Source organism: Squalius cephalus (genome assembly GCF_949319135.1).
Source record: "Squalius cephalus genome assembly, chromosome: 22".
Lineage (NCBI taxonomy): Eukaryota > Metazoa > Chordata > Actinopteri > Cypriniformes > Leuciscidae > Squalius > Squalius cephalus.
The window spans coordinates 33,619,720-33,641,924 of NC_137143.1; the positions used below are offsets into that span (position 1 = coordinate 33,619,720).

Genomic DNA, 22,205 nt, shown 5'->3' on the forward strand with positions numbered 1-22,205 from the left:
CTCCCATTCCTCCGTTTCCCTGATTCTCCTATTCCTCTGTTTCCCAGATTCTCCCATTCTTTCGTTTCCCAGATTCTCCCATTCCTCCATTTCCCAGATTCTCCCATTCCTGCGTTTCCCAGATTCTCCCATTCCCCCTTTCCCAGATTCTCCCATTCCTATGTTTCCCTGATTTTCCAATTCCTGTTTCCCTGATTCTCCCATTCCTCCGTTTCCCAGATTCTCCCATTCCTCCGTTTCCCAGATTCTCCCATTCCCCCTTTCCCAGATTCTCCCATTCCTATGTTTCCCAGATTCTCCAATTCCTGTGTTTCACTGATTCTCCCATTCCTCCGTTTCCCAGATTCTCCCATTCCTCCGTTACCCAGATTCTCCCATTCTTCCGTTTCCCAGATTCTCCCATTCCTGTGTTTCCCTGATTCTACAATTTCTGTGTTTCCCTGATTCTCCCATTCCTCCGTTACCCAGATTCTCCCATTCCTCCGTTTCCCAGATTCTCCCATTCCTCCGTTTCCCAGATTCTCCCATTCTTCCGTTTCCCAGATTCTCCCATTCCTGTGTTTCCCTGATTCTACAATTTCTGTGTTTCCCTGATTCTCCCATTCCTGCGTTTCCTTGATTCTCCCATTCCTGTGTTTCCCAGATTCTCCCGTTCACCCGTTTCCCAGATTCCCCCATCACACTCTATACACTGAGACGTGTCCACTGTCCTTCACACAGCAGCTCTTGGTTTCCTCAGTGGAAACCAGTCGTCCTCTTTTATTTCTGGGATTTGGCAGAGAGAGAGAGAGAGAGAGAGAAAGCGAGGGATAAATAATGCGACACGCTTCTCTCAGTGTTAATTAGCTGCTGTGCTGTTTCTTTAGTAAATCAAACATTGAGGGAGACACAATTATCCGGGCCTGTCTCCTCTCAGCATCTGTTCTCAGCAGCTGTTTCACACACACTGAACCTGGGAGAATAGAGGAGAGATGCTGGACATTTACACTAGTCCTGATAACATTAGAAATAACACACAATCTGCTTCTAAATGACAAATTACTAATATGTGAGACGATGTGGACTGTCGAGAGTTTATAACTCATCTACATGTGACGGGCTTCCAGTTTCCACAGAACATTGTTTGCTGACTCAGTGTGTTTTGAAATGGTGTTGTAAGTGTGTGTAGTTCCAGTGGGTTTAATATCAGGCCAGCAGATTTATTCAAGCTCTTACATCAGTTCTTCAGTAGAAATGTGTGTGTTTTGAGCTGAACTGTCAGTTGGACTGTTTCTCAGTGATGAACAGCTGCTCATGTTCTGCGGATGAGTTTCTGCATCCCGTTCCTCCGGTTCTTCTCCTTTGGTTTCCTACAGTTCAGTGTTCCTGAACCCCTGAGAGGCTAATGCGAACTCCTGCTGCAGTGCTTTACTGTACATGTGATTCTGACTGACTGATGAGCCTGAAGTGTTTTTTGAGCAAATCCCCAACACGTTACGTAGACAGAGCAGGGTTTCTAAAAACTGCAGCGATTGTCAATGAGCCGTTTTTCAGTCCAGTGTTTCTGATCCGTGTGTTTGCTGTACAGTTTAATTTCAAGTCACACACATGTCCAGTAACACATGTGTGTGTGTGAGTGTGCATGTGCATGTGTGTGTGAGTGTGCATGTGTGTGTGTGTGTGAGTGTGCATGAGTGTGTGTGTGAGAGAGAGAGAGAGAGTGTGTGCCTGGCTCTGGTCTCTATCTGACTGTATTATTTCATATATCTCATGTTCTGCTGTCTCATGTCCAGTATCGGTCCAGTTCTGCTAACGCTGCGTTCTCTGTTCTCTCTCTCCGCAGTGGACGGCTGTACGGATTGGTCTGTGGACTACCTGAAATACAAAGTTCTGCTTGGGGAGCCTGTGAGGATTAAATGTGCTTTATTTTATGGATACATCCGTGCGAACTACACACACGCCCAGAGCGCTGGACTCAGTCTGATGTGGTACAAGAGCACGGGCCACGGGGACTTCGAGGAGCCCATCTCATTCGACGGGGTTCGCATGAGCAAAGAGGAGGACTCCATCTGGTTCAGGCCCACCGAGCTGCAGGACACGGGACATTACTCCTGCGTGCTGAGGTACGTGTGTGTGTGTGTGTGTGTGTGTGTGATCTTGTGTCAAAGGTGTATCTTCACACACTGCAGTGCACAGCATCAGATCTTCTCACAGCCTCCTCGTCTGACCAGAAAACGTCCGGGGTTACAACTGTAACCCCTGTTCCCTGAGAAGGGAACGAGACACTGCGTCGATGACGACACTTTGGGGAATGCCCTTAGCGTAACGCATCTGAAGTATGAATGAAACTAATCCAACCTGATTGGTTCTGGATCATGACGTAACATGTGACGGCATACATGCAAGCTACAAAGGGACGCCGGCACACAACAGCATCAGCTTCTGTGATGAAGCAAGTCACTCCCAGGCAGGGGAAGGCTTGGAAGAGGGACGCAGTGTCTCGTTCCCCTCTCAAGGAAAAAGGGTTACAGTCGTAACCCGAGATGTTCCCTTTCGATGGAACTTGAACTGCGTCGATGATGACACTTTGGAGAATGAGTACCCACTATGCCACAATGAGCCCTGCCTGTCCTAGTGTGAAGCTGTGCACAGGCACACTTAGGACGAGAGCACTAGAGTGCCTGGTGGAGAAGGAATGTCCAGGCTATAGAATCTGATAAAAGTATTGAGGGGTGGCCCATCCAGCTGCATCACACACTTCTTGGATCGGGGCCCCTGAAAGGAGGGCTCTAGAGGATGCCGTGCCTCTGGTTGAATGAGCCCTCATTGCCAAAGGTGAAGGCAAGCTGCGCACCTTATAGGCCATAGAGATAGCCTGAATGATCCAGTTACTGATGGTCTGTTTGGATGCGGGAAGCCCCTTCTTGTGCGACCCGAAACACACCAGCAACTGGTCTGACTTCCGCCATGAGGAAGACCTCTGAACATAAATCTTGAGAGCTCTGACAGGGCAGAGCAAATTAAGTCTTTCTTCATCCGCCGTCACGTGAGGTGGAGGATGAAAAGCCTGCAGAACCGTAGGCCGTGCCACATTAGATGGCACTTTTAGGCACATAGCCCGGCCTGGGATGCAAGATAGCCTTAATGTCGCCTGGAGCAAACTCCAGCCACCCATGAGATATAGAGAGCGTCTGAAGGTCTCCTACTCTCCTCAGAGAAGTAATGGCTAATAAAAAAGCTACCTTGAGGGAAAGGTTCTTGACCTCAGCCGACTCCAGAGGTTCAAAGGGGGCCTCGACCAGCCCTTCGAGAACCACTGCCAGATCCCATGTGGGAACTCATCCTCATCCTCAGGTCTCATCCTCCAAGCCCCACGGAGGAAACGTACGACCAGCTGATGTCTCCCCAGAGGCCCATCACACAAAGGAGCGTGGAAAGCTGCAATGGCAGCCACATACACCTTTAGTGTGGACGGGGTAAGACCAGCCGAGAAGCGATCTTGGAGGAGCACCAGCACTGAAGCCCAACCGAGCAGTTAACTGGGTCCACCTCACGCTCTCTACACCAAGTGGAAACACATTCCACTTTAGGCCGTACAATCTCCTCGTGGAAGGAGCTCTGGAACTAAGTATGGTCTCAACCACTCCAGTCTGCAGGCTAGCCTCTAGGTACTGAGCCCCCTCAGGGGCCAAGCTCAAAGTTTCCATGAATATTGAGCCCCCGGCCTGCGGAAGCACGTCCCTCCTCAGAGGGATCTGCCAAGGCTGGCCTGCCAGGAGTGCTATGATGTCTGAAAACCATACTCGGGCCAGCCAGTACGGGGCTACTAGAAGTAGGCTGATCCAGTCTCGACGGACCCTCTCCAGAACTCCCGGGAGCAGAGCGATCGGGGGAAAAGCCTCGGCCACGTCTGTACCATGGCATCCAACCCCAATGGGGCTGGATGGGTGAGAGAAAACCACAGTGGACAGTGGGACGTCCCTCGAGATGCGAACAAATCTACTTCCACTGGGCCGAACCTCTCGCATATCGACTTCACCACCTCGGTGTGAAGTCTCCATTCTCTGTGATTCTCTGATTCTGGTCCCCTGAGACGTGCATTGCTCTGAGAGATAACAGTTTCCCCTGGGACCACAGGAGGATCTAATGTGCCAATCTGGATAGACGGCGCGATCTCAGAATCTCCTGATGAAAAAAGTAGGAGACCACTGACACATTGTCTATGTGGTGACCCCTGAGATCTGAGAGGAAGCTACTCAGAGCCCTGCCATCCATGACCACGCCCCAGCCCGTGAGGGAGGCATCTGTCGAAACGGCTTTCCGGCGACATGACGCTCCCAGCACTGAGCCTTGGGACAGAAACTAAGCTTTTTTCCACATAGATAGGGAACGACGGCATCTGTGCATAACCCTGATCATGTGGAATGGGTTCGCCCTCAACCACCACTGCAGGGCCCTCATGTGCAGCAGGCCCAATGGAATGACGTTGGACGCTGCAGTCCTAACACTCTGTAAATGTTTTAGAGTGATGGCTTGGCCTAGCTTTTTCCTGGTCGCGGTGACCAGGATGGACTCGATCCGTGCAGGAGACAATTGTCCCTGCATCGTGACCGAGTTCCACACCACTCCCAGGAACTTGGTTCTCTGGGCTGGTGCCAACATGCTTTTTTTCATGTGAAGTCTCAACCCCAGGCTCTGGATGTGGGCAAGGATGACATCTCGATGCCGAACTGCCAGCTCTCGTGACTGGGCCATAATAAGCCAGTCGTCAATATAATTTAGCCCCCTGATACCCTGAAGCCTCAGCGGAGCTAGAGCTGCATCCATGCATTTAGTAAATGTGCGAGGGGAGAGAGCTAGGCCGAATGGGAGAACCCAATATTGGAATGCTTCGCCCCCGAAAGCGTACCTCAGGAACTTCCTGTGAGATGGAAGGATGGATATGTGGAAGTATGCATCCCTTAGATCTATCGTGACAAACCAATCCTCAGATTTGATCTGACTCACGATGATGGGAATAGTGAGCATCTTGAACCTGAATCTTCTCAGAAACTGATTCAAGTGCCTTAGATCTAAAATTGGCGCAACCCCCCATCCTTCTTGGGAACTATGAAGTAGCGGCTGTAGAACCTGGACTCCCTGTCCGGCGGAGGAACACGCTCTATGGCTTCCTTTACCAGCAGGGAGTTTACTTCCTGTTCCAATACCCGACCTTGCACTGGGTCGACTGCAGTTCACACCACCCGCTGATTTTTCGGTGGGCGGAATCGAACTACAGCCTGTAACCCTTCTTTATTGTGCGCAGGACCCAAGGAGAAATATTTGGCAGGTCTTGCCATGCTTTAAAATATCTACTAAGTGTCACGTTACAATAAAGAAACTAATGGAGAACTCAAATGCAAGGAGAAATAATATTTATTTATAAAAGAAAAGACAAAGCACAAAACAAAACCCACGAGGGGGAAAACATTACAGAATACAAAACAAGAACTTCAAAAAGGAACATACCAAGCGGGTTACAGGAGAACAGGAACACATGACAAGACAACGATCCGACAAAGACTGCAAACACAAAGGAGCTTATAAACGGGACAAATCAGGCAGATAATTAGGGAACAACAGGTGGGGCAAATGAAACCAATAATAAGATAACAAGATGGGAGGGGCTAGACAATAGACATGAGCACATGGCCCAAAACAACAAAACACCCAAGTGCATAACAAAACAGGACAGACATGTGACATAACCCCCTCTTTAAGGAGCGGCTACCAGACGCTCCACTAGAACAGGAGGGACAGACCAGGGCGGGACGGGAGGGACAGACCAGGGCGGGAATGGAGAGACAGACCAGGGCGGGACAGGAGGGACGGACTGTCCATCGGGCGACCAGGGAGGAACGGACCGTCCATCGGGCGGCCAGGGCGGAGACTTTCCCTCGAGCGGCCAGGGCGGAGACTTTCCCTCGGGCGGCCAGGGCGGAGACTTTCCCTCGGGCGGCCAGGGCGGAGACTTTCCCTCGGGCGGCCAGGGCGGAGGCTCTCCCTCGGGCGGCCAGGGCGGAGGCTCTCCCTCGGGCGGCCAGGGCGGGACTGGAACCGGTACCACCGGCTCGGGCACTGGAACCAGTACCACCGGCTCAGGCACTAGAACCGGCACCACCGGCTCATGCACTGGAACTGGCACCACCGGCTCGGGCACTGGAACTGGCACTGGAACTGGCACCACCGGCTCGGGCACTGGAACTGGCACCACCGGCTCGGGCACTGGAACTGGCACTGGAACTGGCACCACCGGCTCGGGCACTGGAACCGGCACCACCGGCTCGGGCACTGGAACTGGCACCACCGGCTCATGCACTGGAACTGGCACCACCGGCTCGGGCACTGGAACTGGCACCACCGGCTCGGGCACTGGAACTGGCACCACCGGCTCGGGCACTGGAACTGGCACCACCGGCTCGGGCACTGGAACTGGCACTGGAACTGGCACCACCGGCTCGGGCACTGGAACTGGTTCAGGCATTGGAACTGGAACCTCCGGCTCAGGAACAGACACTGGCTCCGGCTCTGGAACAGACACTGGCTCCGGCTCGGGAACAGACACTGGCTCCGGCTCGGGAACAGACACTGGCTCCGGCTCGGGAACAGACACTGGCTCCGGCTCGGGAACAGACACTGGCTCCGGCTCGGGAACAGACACTGGCTCCGGCTCGGGAACAGACACTGGCTCCGGCTCGGGAACAGACACCACCGGCTCGGAAACATACACCACCGGCCCAAGTGTGTGCGTAGCCCACACACACCACATGGCTGTGGCCATAATAGCCAGTGTCGCGGTCACTGAAGGCTCAGGAACAGACGCCACCGGCTCAGGCTCAGGAACAGACACAGGCTCGACAGCGGCCATCTTGTCAGGGAACACAGGCTCGGCAGGCATGACGTGAACAGTCTCTGGCTGGGCAGACGCGACGAATACAGTCTCCGGCTGGGCAGACGCGACGTGAACAGTCCCCGACTGGGCAGACGTGACGTGAACAGTCTCAGACTGGGCAGACGTGACGTGAACCGTCTCTGACTGGGCAGACGTGACATGAACAGTCTCTGACTGGGCAGACGTGACGTGAACCGTCTCTGACTGGGCAGACGTGACATGAACAGTCTCTGGCTGGGCAGGCGTGACATGAACAGTCTCTGGCTGGGCAGGCGTGACGTATCGCTGGAATGCTACAGGCAGAACAGGACGCCTGGGCTGTGCGTCAGTGATCGCAGTCTCCTCCGGGATTGTCTTAGTGTTAAGAATCACTGGACCGTCAGTTGAAGAGGCCCCTTTCTTCCTCCTCCGTCTCTGGACCACCGGAGTCGAGACCACCGAAATTGGGACCACCGGAACTGTGACCACTGGACACGGGACCACCGGAACTGGGACGCTCTTCCTGGCCTCTCGCTCCTGCAAGCGAGCGAGACCCTCCACCATCTCCCCAAAAGTACCGTGATCATACGCACTCCGAAGTATCCAGTCCATGGGTTCGTCGAGGGCGCAAAAGAAAAGGTCCTTTAGAGACTCATCATTGAATCGTAATCCCTCTGCCACTCCAAGGAATTTGGCCGCAAACTTCCTTAAGTCCGCGCCTTGTTGGCGGAGAGAATTTAGGACCCGAACACGGCTAATGTGTTCGTATAGGGGGCACGACACAAAGGGGGTTGGTGGATGGTGGGGAAGTCCTTGCTGAGTTCTCAACATGGTCGGATCGTTCTGTCACGTTACAATAAAGAAACTAATGGAGAACTCAAATGCAAGGAGAAATAATATTTATTTATAAAAGAAAAGACAAAGCACAAAACAAAACCCACGAGGGGGAAAACATTACAGAATACAAAACAAGAACTTCAAAAAGGAACATACCAAGCGGGTTACAGGAGAACAGGAACACATGACAAGACAACGATCCGACAAAGACTGCAAACACAAAGGAGCTTATAAACGGGACAAATCAGGCAGATAATTAGGGAACAACAGGTGGGGCAAATGAAACCAATAATAAGATAACAAGATGGGAGGGGCTAGACAATAGACATGAGCACATGGCCCAAAACAACAAAACACCCAAGTGCATAACAAAACAGGACAGACATGTGACACTAAGGGAACCAGCCTCTCGAGACTAGGCATTATTCGAGATTAATTTTAATATTTATTTATATGGTCTCGTAATCTACACGCTGCCTCAGCAAATGCGAGATTCGAGCCGTTACGATATATTTGGCTTTCATCCCTCGCAAAGAAAGTCAACAGGTGCGAGGCTGAAACATCCGACAGCACACGGATGTATGCATCAAGATATTTCTCAGTGAACACTGCTATCACCCCCAGGAGCTGACTTTGCATGAGTAGACCCGTAATCTACTCGCTGCCTCGGCAAACGCGAGATCCGAGCCTCTAGATTCTAAATTGCAATGCAGACCTTTATTTGAAGAACCAGAGTTCAGAACCACTCATATCCACTCATATCCACTCATATCGGGAATACGCAGCTGATTCAGGTTTGAAATATGAAGGATTGAAGGTGAATCTAAAGAGGCTGGATGTCACAGTTCGCAGGTTTGCCTGTTTATGTTTGTGTGTACTGTCCTGGTCTGATTGCCTATCAACGTTGCTTAGTTACCAACTGCGCTGACGAGCAATCAGATCAGCCGCAGGGAGGCTCGTTTATATGTCCTGTAAGTAGTCTTGTGTTTGTCATGTTCAGTGTCAGATCGTTCTACCTCTCACGCCTTGTCTCCTTGCCCTGTCAGTGCTTTTCTGTCTCCAGTTCCTGTTGTTCTAGCCTTGGACTATTCTGATCATCTCACTGTTGATGTACTTCTACGAGGGTCATCAGACTTCAGCCTATTGCAGTCTCCTGGCTGCCAAGACCTGAACACCGACCTGCATATTTACATCAGTCCATCCTGTCTTGATCTGTTTGCTGTCTACTTTAATAAATTATCTTTCATTCGCAACTGGATCTTGTGTTTCGTGCCCATGACAAAGGATTGAGAACTTTTACTGTAAGCTGTTAAAACACACTGTGTTTTCTAAAATTGTGGTCTCCCTCTCATTGAAGTCTGTTGTTGTATAATGTGCTGGTTTGGGAGGATTTGGGCTGATGGTCATTTACAGTAATCAAGACCAGCACAAACTCAATCAACAAGACCTCATCCATCCGCCCTGAGAGAGAATGTCTGGTGTCTTAATACAGACACTCATCTAGACAAATAACAGCTGTGAGAAAAGAACATGATGATGGTGATGATAAAGATGAAGATTCTTTCATTCCACTTTTTCTGATGCTATTATTTTATTGTAGGTTCAATAGTGACATTTCTGATTCAGGTCACGTCTCTAAACTCAATGACAGACTCAAGCATTGGTTCTTCCATGTGGATGTTGTTTGAGAACAGCATGTGTGTTCACTGAGTTCAATCCACCAGAAAAAGGATAAGGCTGTTCATCACGTGCTGTAATACGTCATTAACCTCGCAGGTAAAGGCTGTTCCCTGTCAATGCCTCATTAGTTCCCTCATTAGGAAAGAAGATATTGGAGTCTCTCTCTGAACTTAAACACCCTTTGATCCGAAGCGAAACACTGTAGCGAATGATGAAGGAGAAATTCAGTGAAGCTTAAACTATACTTCAGGAGAAACATGTTCATCTGATCCTGTCATTCACAACACAAGCATATTACTTTATTCCCCTCCAGCAGACCTGCACTATATATAAAGTCAGAAACAGACCGTTAAGTGGTGATTTACTGAGAATCTCTCTCTCCGCTAGGATATCAATTTTAATATCTAAAATTTTGTTGAACTCTCTCATTTTCAGTTGAAATCATATGTGCTACAGTCACCCTTTACCTCATGACCTGCATTTAACAATGTGCTGATGTAGTGTATTTGTGTTGTGATTGTGTGTCTGTGTGTGTGTGTGTGTGTGTGTGTGTGTGTGTGTGTGTGTGTGTGTGTGTGTGTGTGTGTGTCTGTGTCTCTGTGTGTGTGTGTGTTTGCGTGTGGGTGTGTGTATTTGTTCCGTGAACAGTTCTGTGTTGTTGTCGTTGTGTTCAGACGCAGTGTAGAGCTGCACTCATCTGTATCTGGCACCATCAGATTTATTTATTATCAGTAAAAAGAGATTTGGTTTATTGAGGCAGTCGAATTTATACAGTGCATTAGTTGTCATCTGAAAATTTACACTTTTAACCCTCTGGGGTCTAAGGTGTTTTTGGGGCCCTTGGGATGTTTTGACATGCCCTGACATTTGTGCTTTTTTCAGTTATTTATAAACATGATAATGGCAAAGGTGTAAATTCACTCTATATAGCACAAACAGGGCTACCATAATATGCGAGCAACATGTATGTAGATGTTTGTATTTTTAAAAGAATAATGTTTATGCGTGGTTATTGAAAAAAATAAAAATGAAAGTTGCTGAAATAAGACCACAAAACTCATACTAAATATGTGTCCACAAGACTTTTGACTAATGGATGTTGTCGCTTCGAGTTCTGGCTTCAAAATTATGTGAAAATAGTCTTGCTTTATCGTTCACGTAAAACAATACATTGATTTAAATTGTGTAAGACAGGTTTTGCTTGGAAAGCCAATATGCGAGGGGGGCGTGAAGGAGGAGTAGTTTACACCTGAGAATACAATGTCCCACCCACTCTGCATAATGAGCCATTCATTCAGGTGTGACACTGACTGAGCCAAGAATGAATGCAAGGACAAAATATATATTTAGAAGAAGACTTATATTGACCATTTAAGATTTTGCTTACATCTATCTTGTAAATATGTTTTGACGGTGTAAAGAAGTAGGTTACAATGATCTGATTAAACTTGTGTTTTCTTGAGCTGATATGGGGGCGTTCACAGGTTTGCGTGGATTGCCTCAATTATTTGCGTTTGAATAGCGCGCGCTCTACGTGGGCGGGGTCACATTAAAAATAATTAGATGAGATGAGAACGACTGACATCTCGCTCTTTTCTTACAGATTACATGAACTGAGAATATTTGTTTTTTATATAAATTACTTCATTAAAAAGAAGAGAATTCAAGCTTCATGCCTGTGTGTCTGTATGCCTGTTTGACTGAGTATTCGCTGAGTTATTGTTCATTTTCGGACGCGTTTCAGAATGGACTACACTGACAGAGAGAAGGCAGAACTCGCTTCGTGTTTATTTTTCTTTATTTGGCAAAAAGCACAACACTTTGTTTTTATTGTGAGTATACACAAAAATAATACACATTTAACAGAATCGATTGATGTATGAAACTTGTTTGTAATATCAAAGTCAACAGATTATTTTGGAGTCTCCTTTGCACTGATAAGGAAAAAAGCGAGCAGATCACGCCGGCGTGATTGCCGACCTTAGAGGGTTAATGAAGTTGAAAAGTCAGCAACAAACATTAGAAAGCGAGACAGAGAAGCAAGTGTTGATGTGTTTGTGTGACGTGGCACTATAGAGAGAGAACCGGCTCTAACTTCACACTGAATCGCTGAGAGCGGAAGGATACGGGCCCAGAATGAGGCATTATGGGTAAACACTGGCTCCAGCTCATGTTAATCAGCCTCGGCGCTGGGACACTTGAGTTATGCATCGGTCCAAAGTGCGTCTCCTCCACTCCCAGCAGAGCCTGACCTTCCTCAGGTCATAAATAATACAGCACTCATAAAACACTGATTTAAATAGATGCTGTAGCGAACACCAACCGGCTTCAGCAGATCTTCAGGCGTCACTCACGCGACAGCGCTTATGATATCCGGCGCAGGAGGATCTCATCAATATTTCCCCAAGAATGCTCAGTTCTATCTGTTTTAGCAGAGAAATGAACTGCATGCTGCGTTGCAGATGTAAAAGCTGCTGAATGTGGCGTTGATGGAGCTAAAAGTACATCTCTTGTTGCTCCACACCTGGTCAGGACACCATGTTGGAAGAGGGAAACACTCACAATATCCATGCAGTCCGCAGGCATTCTGAGAGAAAATTAATGATTTAACCAATGCTAGATTCCCTATTCCCACGTAACAGCTGCCTTCATCCCGTAATTATCCGTGATAAATTCTCCTCCAAGGTCCTTAATACTTCCAACAATGAATCAAACATGATCATACGTTTAGTCAAAAAGCCATTAATTATAAACTGACCCAATTTTTTGTGGATTCACTGAAATTCATACCTTAAGTTCAAATGAGCTTGAGACTATGGGTAAATATTATCTGTGTCATCCAATCTATGTGTAATGATATAAAAATTCTATTTCATCTTTCTGCTAGTGAGACACATTAGATTAGATTAGATCATCGTTATTGTCATTGTGCAGAATACAAGTACAGAGCTATTGAAGTGCAGTGACCATCTAACCAGACGTGTCTATTGACCATAACAGTGCAAGAAGCAACAAGAGGAAGAATGTGCAAAATTGCAGTATGGAGACAGGTTCATGTACAGTGCAGTTGTTTCTTTAACATTACGTATTAAGTGGTCCGGGTTGGATGTAGAGTTCAGAGTTTGGGTGTATAGTTCAGGGTCTGGGTTTATAGTTCAGCGTTTGGATTTATAGTTCAGCTTTTATTCCGTTTTTTTTTTTTTTTTTAATTTTTTTATGTACTGTAAGGATTGTTTATTGTATTTATTGTATGCACCCAGTGGAAAGCGCTCCTAATTCCGTTGTATTGTAATGTAAAATGACAATAAAGGCATTCAATTCAGTTATAGTTCAGCGTCTGGGTTTATAGTTCAGCGTCTGGGTTTATAGTTCAGTGTCTGGGTTTATAGTTCAGCGTCTGGGTTTATAGTTCAGTGTCTGGGTTTATAGTTCAGCGTCTGGGTTTAGCGTTCAGTGTCTGGGTTTATAGTTCAGCGTCTGGGTTTAGCGTTCAGCGTCTGGGTTTATAGTTCAGGGTCTGGGTTTATAGATCAGCGTTTGGATTTATAGTTCAGCTTTTATTCCGTTTTTAAAAAAAAAAAAAATTTATGTACTGTAAGTATTGTTTATTGTATTTATTGTACGCACCCAGTGAAGAGCGCTCCTAATTTCGTTGTATTGTAAAGTAAAATGACAATAAAGGCATTCAATTCAATTATAGTTCAGCGTCTGGGTTTATAGTTCAGCGTCTGGGTTTAGAGTTCAGTGTCTGGGTTTATAGTTCAGCGTCTGGGTTTAGCGTTCAGCGTCTGGGTTTATAGTTCAGGATCTGGGTTTATAGATCAGCGTTTGGATTTATAGTTCAGCTTTTATTCCGTTTTTTTTTATTTTATTTTTTTATGTACTGTAAGTATTGTTTATTGTATTTATTGTATGCACCCAGTGGAGAGCGCTCCTAATTTCGTTGTATTGTAAAGTAAAATGACAATAAAGGCATTCAATTAAATTATAGTTCAGCGTCTGGGTTTAGAGTTCAGTGTCTGGGTTTATAGTTCAGCGTCTGGGTTTATAGTTCAGCATTTGGGTTTTCTAGTTCAGTGTTTGGGTTTATAGTTCAGCGTCTGGGTTTATAGTTCAGCATTTGGGTTTTCTAGTTCAGCGTTTGGGTTTATAGTTCAGCGTTTGGGTTTATAGTTCAGCGTCTGGGTCTATAGTTCAGTGTTTGGTTTTATAGTTCAGCGTCCGGGTCTATAGTTCAGTGTTTGGTTTTATAGTTCAGCGTCCGGGTCTATAGTTCAGTGCCTGGGTTTATAGTTCAGTGTTTGGGTTTTCTAGTTCAGTGTTTGGGTTTATAGTTCAGCGTCTGGATCTAGTTCAGCGTCTGGGTCTATAATTTAGTGTTTGGGTTTTCTAGTTCAGCGTTTGGGTTTATAGTTCAGCGTCTGGGTTTATAGTTCAGTGTTTGGGTTTTCTAGTTCAGTGTTTGGATTTATAGTTCAGTGTCTGGATCTATAGTTCAGCGTTTGGGTTTATAGTTCAGCGTTTGGGTTTATAGTTCATCGTTTGGGTTTATAGTTCAGCGTCAGGGTTTATAGTTCAGTGTTTGGGTTTTCTAGTTCAGTGTTTGGATTTATAGTTCAGTGTCTGGGTTTAGAGTTCAGCGTCTGGGTTTAGCGTTCAGCGTCTGGGTTTATAGTTCAGGGTCTGGGTTTATAGATCAGCGTTTGGGTTTTCTAGTTCAGTGTTTGGGTTTATAGTTCAGCGTCTGGGTTTATAGATCAGCGCCTGGGTTTCTAGTTAAGCGTCTGGGTTTAGAGTTCAGCGGTTGGGTTTATAGTTCAGCGTTTGGGTTTATAGTTCAGCGTTTGGGTTTATAGTTCAGCGTTTGGGTTTTCTAGTTTAGCGTTTGGGTTTATAGTTCAGTGTCTGGGTTTATAGTTCAGCGTTTGGGTTTATAGTTCAGTGTCTGGGTTTAGAGTTCAGCGTCTGGGTTTATAGTTCAGCGTTTGGGTTTTCTAGTTCAGTGTTTGGGTTTAGCGTTCAGCGTCTGGGTTTATAGTCCAGCGTCTGGGTTTAGCGTTCAGCGTCTGGGTTTATAGTGCAGCGTCTGGATTTATAGTTCAGCGTCTGGGTTTATAGTTCAGCGTTTGGGTTTTCTAGTTCAGTGTTTGGGTTTAGCGTTCAGCGTCTGGGTTTATAGTCCAGCGTCTGGGTTTAGCGTTCAGCGTCTGGGTTTATAGTTCAGCGTCTGGGTTTAGAGTTCAGCGTCTGGGTTTATAGTTCAGCGTCTGGGTTTAGCGTTCAGCGTCTGGGTTTATAGTTCAGTGTCTGGGTTTATAGTTCAGCATCTGAGTTTATAGTTCAGCATTTGGGTTTATAGTTCAGCGTCTGGGTTTAGAGTTCAGTGTCTGGGTTTATAGTTCAGCGTCTGGGTTTAGCGTTCAGCGTCTGGGTTTATAGTTCAGTGTCTGGGTTTATAGTTCAGTGTCTGGGTTTATAGTTCAGCATCTGAGTTTATAGTTCAGCGTTTGGGTTTATAGTTCAGCGTCTGGGTTTATAGTTCAGCGTCTGGGTTTATAGTGCAGCGTCTGGATTTATAGTTCAGCGTCTGGGTTTAGAGTTCAGCGTCTGGGTTTATAGTTCAGCGTCTGGGTTTAGCGTTCAGCGTCTGGGTTTATAGTTCAGTGTCTGGGTTTATAGTTCAGCATCTGAGTTTATAGTTCAGCATTTGGGTTTATAGTTCAGCGTCTGGGTTTAGAGTTCAGTGTCTGGGTTTATAGTTCAGCGTCTGGGTTTAGCGTTCAGCGTCTGGGTTTATAGTTCAGTGTCTGGGTTTATAGTTCAGCATCTGAGTTTATAGTTCAGCATCTGAGTTTATAGTTCAGCGTTTGGGTTTATAGTTCAGCGTCTGGGTTTATAGTTCAGCGTCTGGGTTTATAGTGCAGCGTCTGGATTTATAGTTCAGCGTCTGGGTTTAGAGTTCAGCGTCTGGGTTTATAGTTCAGCGTCTGGGTTTAGCGTTCAGCGTCTGGGTTTATAGTTCAGTGTCTGGGTTTATAGTTCAGCATCTGAGTTTATAGTTCAGCATTTGGGTTTATAGTTCAGCGTCTGGGTTTAGAGTTCAGTGTCTGGGTTTATAGTTCAGCGTCTGGGTGGTGTGGCGCAATGGATAAGACACATGCCTTTGGTGTGAGAGACCCGGGTTCAAATCCACTGTGAGACACCAATGTGTCCCTGAGCAAGACACTTAACCCCTAGTTGCTCCAGAGGCGTGCGACCTCTGACATATATAGCAATTGTAAGTCGCTTTGGATAAAAGCGTCAGCTAAATGAATAAATGTAAATGTAAATGTAAATGTTTAGCGTTCAGCGTCTGGGTTTATAGTTCAGTGTCTGGGTTTATAGTTCAGCATCTGAGTTTATAGTTCAGCGTTTGGGTTTATAGTTCAGCGTCTGGGTTTAGAGTTCAGCGTTTGGGTTTTCTAGTTCAGTGTTTGGGTTTATACATAGTTCAGCGTCTGGGTTTATAGTTCAGCGTTTGGGTTTTCTAGTTCAGTGTTTGGGTTTATAGTTCAGCGTCTGGGTCTATAGTTCAGTGTTTGGTTTTATAGTTCAGCGTCCGGGTCTATAGTTCAGTGTTTGGGTTTTCTAGTTCAGTGTTTGGGTTTATAGTTCAGCGTCTGGATCTATAGTTCAGCGTCTGGGTCTATAATTTAGTGTTTGGGTTTTCTAGTTCAGCGTTTGGGTTTATAGTTCAGCGTCTGGGTTTCTAGTTCATTGTTTGGGTTTTCTAGTTCAGTGTTTGGATTTATAGTTCAGTGTCTGGATCTATAGTTCAGCGTTTGGGTTTATAGTTCAGCATCTGGGTTTATAGTTCAGTGTTTAGATTTATAGTTCATCGTTTGGGTTTATAGTTCAGCATTTGGGTTTATAGTTCAGCGTCTGGGTTTATAGTTCAGCGTCTCGGTTTATAGTTCAGCGTCTGGGTTTATAGTTCAGCGTCTCGGTTTATAGTTCAGCGTCTCGGTTTATAGTTCAGCGTTTGGGTTTTCTAGTTCAGTGTTTGGGTTTATAGTTCAGTGTCTGGGTTTCTAGTTAAGCGTCTGGGTTTAGAGTTCAGCGTTTGGGTTTTCTAGTTCAGCGTTTGGGTTTATAGTTCAGCGTCTGGGTTTATAGTTCATTGTTTGGGTTTTCTAGTTCAGTGTTTGGATTTATAGTTCAGTGTCTGGATCTATAGTTCAGCGTTTGGGTTTATAGTTCAGCATCTGGGTTTATAGTTCAGCGTTTGGGTTTATAGTTCATCGTTTGGGTTTATAGTTCAGCGTCTGAGTTTGTAGTTCAGCATTTGGGTTTATAGTTCAGCGTCTGGGTTTATAGTTCAGCGTTTGGGTTTTCTAGTTCAGTGTTTGGGTTTATAGTTCAGCGTCTGGGTTTCTAGTTAAGCGTCTGGGTTTAGAGTTCAGCGTTTGGGTTTATAGTTCAGCGTTTGGGTTTATAGTTCAGCGTTTGGGTTTTCTAGTTTAGCGTTTGGGTTTATAGTTCAGTGTCTGGGTTTATAGTTCAGCGTTTGGGTTTATAGTTCAGTGTCTGGGTTTAGAGTTTAGCGTCTGGGTTTATAGTTCAGCGTTTGGGTTTTCTAGTTCAGTGTTTGGGTTTAGCGTTCAGCGTCTGGGTTTATAGTTCAGCATCTGGGTTTATAGTTCAGCATTTGGGTTTATATTTCAGCATCTGGGTTTATAGTTCAGCGTTTGGGTTTATAGTTCAGCGTCTAGGTTTATAGTTCAGCGTTTGGGTTTATAGTTCAGTGTGTGGGTTTATAGTCCAGCGTCTGGTTTTAGCGTTCAGCGTCTGGGTTTATAGTTCAGTGTCTGGGTTTATAGTCCAGCGTCTGGGTTTAGCGTTCAGCACCTGGGTTTATAGTTCAGCGTTTGGGTTTTCTAGTTCAGTGTTTGGGTTTATAGTCCAGCGTCTGGGTTTATAGTTCAGCGTTTGGGTTTTCTAGTTCAGTGTTTGGGTTTATAGTTCAGCGTCTGGGTTTCTAGTTAAGCGTCTGGGTTTAGAGTTCAGCGTTTGGGTTTATAGTTCAGCGTTTGGGTTTATAGTTCAGCGTTTGGGTTTTCTAGTTTAGCGTTTGGGTTTATAGTTCAGTGTCTGGGTTTATAGTTCAGCGTTTGGGTTTATAGTTCAGTGTCTGGGTTTAGAGTTTAGCGTCTGGGTTTATAGTTCAGCGTTTGGGTTTTCTAGTTCAGTGTTTGGGTTTAGCGTTCAGCGTCTGGGTTTATAGTTCAGCATCTGGGTTTATAGTTCAGCATTTGGGTTTATATTTCAGCATCTGGGTTTATAGTTCAGCGTTTGGGTTTATAGTTCAGCGTCTAGGTTTATAGTTCAGCGTTTGGGTTTATAGTTCAGTGTGTGGGTTTATAGTCCAGCGTCTGGTTTTAGCGTTCAGCGTCTGGGTTTATAGTTCAGTGTCTGGGTTTATAGTCCAGCGTCTGGGTTTAGCGTTCAGCACCTGGGTTTATAGTTCAGCGTTTGGGTTTTCTAGTTCAGTGTTTGGGTTTATAGTTCAGTGCCTGGGTTTATAGTTCAGCGTTTGGGTTTTCTAGTTCAGCGTTTGGGTTTATAGTTCAGTGTCTGGGTTTATAGTCCAGCGTCTGGGTTTATAGTTCAGCGTTTGGGTTTTCTAGTTCAGTGTTTGGGTTTATAGTTCAGTGTCCTGGTTTATAGTTCTGCGTCTGGGTTTATAGTTCAGCGTTTGGGTTTAGAGTTCAGCGTCTGGGTTTAGCGTTCAGCACCTGGGTTTATAATTCAGCGTCTGGGTTTATAGTTCAACGTCTGGGTTTATAGTTCAGCATTTGGGTTTAGAGTTCAGCGTCTGGGTTTATAGTTCAGCGTTTGGGTTTTCTAGTTCAGTGTTTGGGTTTAGAGTTCAGCGTCTGGGTTTATAGTTCAGCAGTTGGGTTTATAGTTCAGCGTTTTGGGTTTAGCGTTCAGCGTCTGGGTTTATAGTTCAGTGTCTGGGTTTATAGTTCAGCGTTTGGGTTTAGAGTTCAGCGTCTGGGTTTATAGTCCAGCGTCTGGGTTTATCGTTCAGTGCCTGGGTTTATAGTTCAGCGTTTGGGTTTTCTAGTTCAGCGTCTGGGTTTAGAGTTCAGTGTTTGGGTTTACACACAGATATTTTTAGTGAGAGGTGTTGAGGATAAAGACTGTGTCGTCCATCCATGACTCATCCATTCTCAGACACAATCGTTTGTTTCCTGTATCAGAGCCAGTCAGAATATTTATCAACACTAGACTCGAGGGAACTCATTTGCACAGGTGTGTCCATATGTCTGATAATCACACGTCATGTTGAATTTGCATCTCCGCCTTATAAAAATGCCCTACTCGAGCTGACAGCACACCTAACAGCATGAGCCGGTTTTTAACAGCATGAGCCGGGCTTTAGGCCTGTCTACACATGGTCAATGCATGCTTTTCTCTGATCGGATAGCTATAGAAAAAGACGGATTTAAATCCGATCGCTCAAACCACTTCAGGAGGTTGTCTGAGATGCATTCCAGATGAAACTGGAGAAGTATAAATGCATCTGGTTGTTGAAACCACATATGTAGATTTTACTCCTCCCAAAATGTTAAAAAATAAACGTGTGAGACTGTGTTACAGCCAGATATGACGGCATGCATCGCATCGCTTAAAACATGCATCACCGCAGATGAATCTGTGTATCTCAGCAAGCCAACACGCAAACTGCCACAAATGAAACAGAAAGTAAATTGCAGCTGCTCAAAACACAATCATCTTCATCTTCATCTTCATCTTCACAAAAAAGTGTGACTAAATGATCTTACCACTGCTGATGCCGCTCTCTCCAATTGTGGTCTTTTATCTTGAAATTAGCTTGATGATAAATAAAATGCAGCTCATATCTGTTGCTTTCGCTGACGTGAATGTGGTAATTGAAGATCGGATTTATATTCATTTTGCGGAGACACATTTATGTGGGCAAGTGTGAATGGAACCGTTTTAACAAATCAGATAGCTATCAGTAAAAATGCATGAAATGACCAGGTGTAAACAGGCCCTTAGCTGCTGCGTGTGTCTTTTCATCCAGTTCACACCTTGATTGTATTTGTTTTTTTTCATTCTAATTAAGTTTATTTAAATATAACTTAATTTAAATTGCTTTAAGTCATGCTGAGGCCTCTGATGGGCCCCGGCCTCCTGCAAGAGTCTGACCACATTCACGGTTCATTAATCGCAGACTAATTATAAGACCCTGTTTTAAAGCCGGAAGTGTGGATAACATGTTGTGGATGAATGTTAAGCTTTAGTTTTCATTCTCTGGGTCCTCATAGTCTCCGTTCACTCTTCGAGTCAGCACTTCTCTCCGTTCTGCATTGTGTTGTTTCTTCTGTTCAGGGAGTTGTTTTCCAATAAATTCAATTGTGGCAGTAAGAGGCGTCGGCTGAGAGCATCATTCAACAAACCTGAGAAATGGCCTCCTGGTTCTCTGCTCTCATTTCTGCTGATCTGAGACATCCGTTACCGAAGACAAGCAAAGAAACAATCACTGAGAATGATGTGAAAACACGACCTACCCTTTTAACTGAGCGTTTACTGCATTAGTCCTGTAAAGACTCGTTTCAACGATTAAGGGGATTTCTGTGAGATTCCTCTCTCCTGCTGATCGACATGAAAGAACAAACATTTGATTCCCTTTTCCCTTTGTCTGTGTGTGTATAGTGTGAAGCTTGTTGATCATTTTGGTTTTGTGTGTTTTGCAGGAACTCCACGTACTGTATGAAAGTGTCGATGTCGCTCACGGTGGCCGAGAACAATTCGGGTCTCTGTTACAACTCCAAGATGAGGTACTTTGAGAAGGCCGAGTTGAGTAAGAGCAAAGACATCCTCTGTCCTGATATAGATGACTACACACAGTCAGGGAAAGACCCAGAGATCACCTGGTACAAGGTACGGTCACCTTGTTTATTTATTCTACAATACTCTTCATTTTGTTTCCATCCCATCTTCATCTCCATCTCACCGAAAACATGCTTTTACCGTTTTCGTTCAGAGTTGGAAATAGAAGCTATTATGCATAAAACAGACCTTTCATCAATCCTGAAGTCCTGAGGCAGAAAATGAGACAGAGAAACTGTGGAGGAAAGTTGTGCGAGTTGGTCAGTTTCTGCCAGCCGTGAGACTACACTAGCACTAATTCATCTGAAGTAAGCGCGTGTCAAATTAAACGTCTGCTGCACTTTAGTTTCCGGCTAAATTGAATCAAAGACAGATGATCGCTGTGGACATTCGTGCAGGAAACATGACTGGATTTAGTTAGCATCAAAGCATCCAGCACAGAGAGAGAGAGCAAGTGATGAACCCACTGATAAAACTGTCTGATTCTCCAACAAATGACTCATTTGATCTGGTTCTTTAAATGAATCACTGGTTTATATCAGTCTTTAAACTGTGGCTATATATATACTGAGATAATTGACCTGCTTGCAAAGAGGTCTCGTTTGCATTTCTTGAATCATTTCCTTCTTCTTCTAAAAACATTTTTAGGGCCCTATTTTACACCCAGTGCAATGCAGCACCAAGCTTTTTGGTAGTTTCAGCCTGACGCAGTTTTCATTTTCACGTCCTGCTCCATGTTGTTTAAATAGCAAATGCAATTGCGCACATTTGTGTGCCCATGGGCTGCTGGTCTGAAAACGAGGTGTGTTCTGGCGCATTGTTGGAGCGTTGCTATTTTGAGGCAACAGAAATAGACAATTTTTTTTTAGCAATATTTATTTTTGTTATTTAATGAGCCCATTAGTAATGTGTGCCTATAGGCGGGTCCACAACGAGCGTACACTCTAATAAACACACAGGGATGCACAGCAGCACACAAACATGCCAAATATTTAAAATTAGAAGGATTAAAATAAAAAAGATTATTATTGTGTACATAAATATATGCTGGAATCCGGCTTGTCCCATAGATGATCTGCTTGCGCATTTTTACCTCGTGTACGAGTAGATCCGTTTGCGCTCTGGAGACGCGTTCGGTCTTTCCGCTATCAAATTCCGTCATGTAAATAGCGAATCCGCCATGGCACGAATGCAACTGGCATTTAAAGGGAATGGGAGATGAGACTCTGATTGGTTTAACACACGCAAATCCCAAAACACACTCATTACTCATTAAGAGAATAAAGACGACCCTTTTAGACCATGCGCCTGGTGCGGCGACCATTTGTCCCGTCGTTAAACTAGCAAAAGTGGATTCGGAAACGCCCTAAGTGAACTTGCACCGTGCCCTTTAGACCATGTGCTTAGATCGTTAAAATAGGGCCCTTAATATCTTATAGTGTTATTTTTTTTCTCATCACACAAAGGTAGTATGTTTTCATAAAAATAAATAAATTGTGTCTGTTCTATCATTGACAATTAAAAAGACCTTAATCTTTGTCAGTTAAATCTTTGCTGAGATTAACACTGCTTAACTGCAGCACGGTTCATGCATCGTTTCTCATGGTTAACTGCTTTAATAATGAACTCATCTGCTCATCTACATGGAAAATAATAGGTGGTAAATAAGTGATTGACAGGCATTTTGGGAGGCGTTGCCAAGGCAACAATTCATAGATGAAATTCTAGCTGTTGTCACAACATTGTCAAGTGTGAAATCAGTAACGCTGCAGTCTGTAGACATCATTGAAAGCGGCCCACTTGAAGGCAATTCATTAATGTGTCATTCTAGCGAAATGAGATCCCAGCTGCATTAAACACGGATCTGTTTTCTGGATGCAGGAATGCCGGGCGAAAC

The 22,205-nt window shown here is 45.2% G+C and overlaps 1 protein-coding gene across 4 annotated transcripts in view; it reads left to right on the top strand.

The window, feature by feature from the left end:
* The window catches only part of il1rapl1b (interleukin 1 receptor accessory protein-like 1b), a 237,163-nt gene that overhangs the window by 117,193 nt on the left and 97,765 nt on the right, over positions 1–22,205 (top strand). For all 4 annotated transcript variants that reach the window (XM_079857724.1, XM_079857726.1, XM_079857725.1 and 1 more), the window contains exons 3-5: positions 1,823–2,102; positions 20,173–20,359; positions 22,190–22,205. The exon at positions 22,190–22,205 is cut by the window's right edge and continues 138 nt beyond it. In XM_079857724.1, coding sequence (XP_079713850.1) covers positions 1,823–2,102; positions 20,173–20,359; positions 22,190–22,205 — 483 coding nt within the window. The remainder of the gene's footprint in view (positions 1–1,822; positions 2,103–20,172; positions 20,360–22,189) is intronic.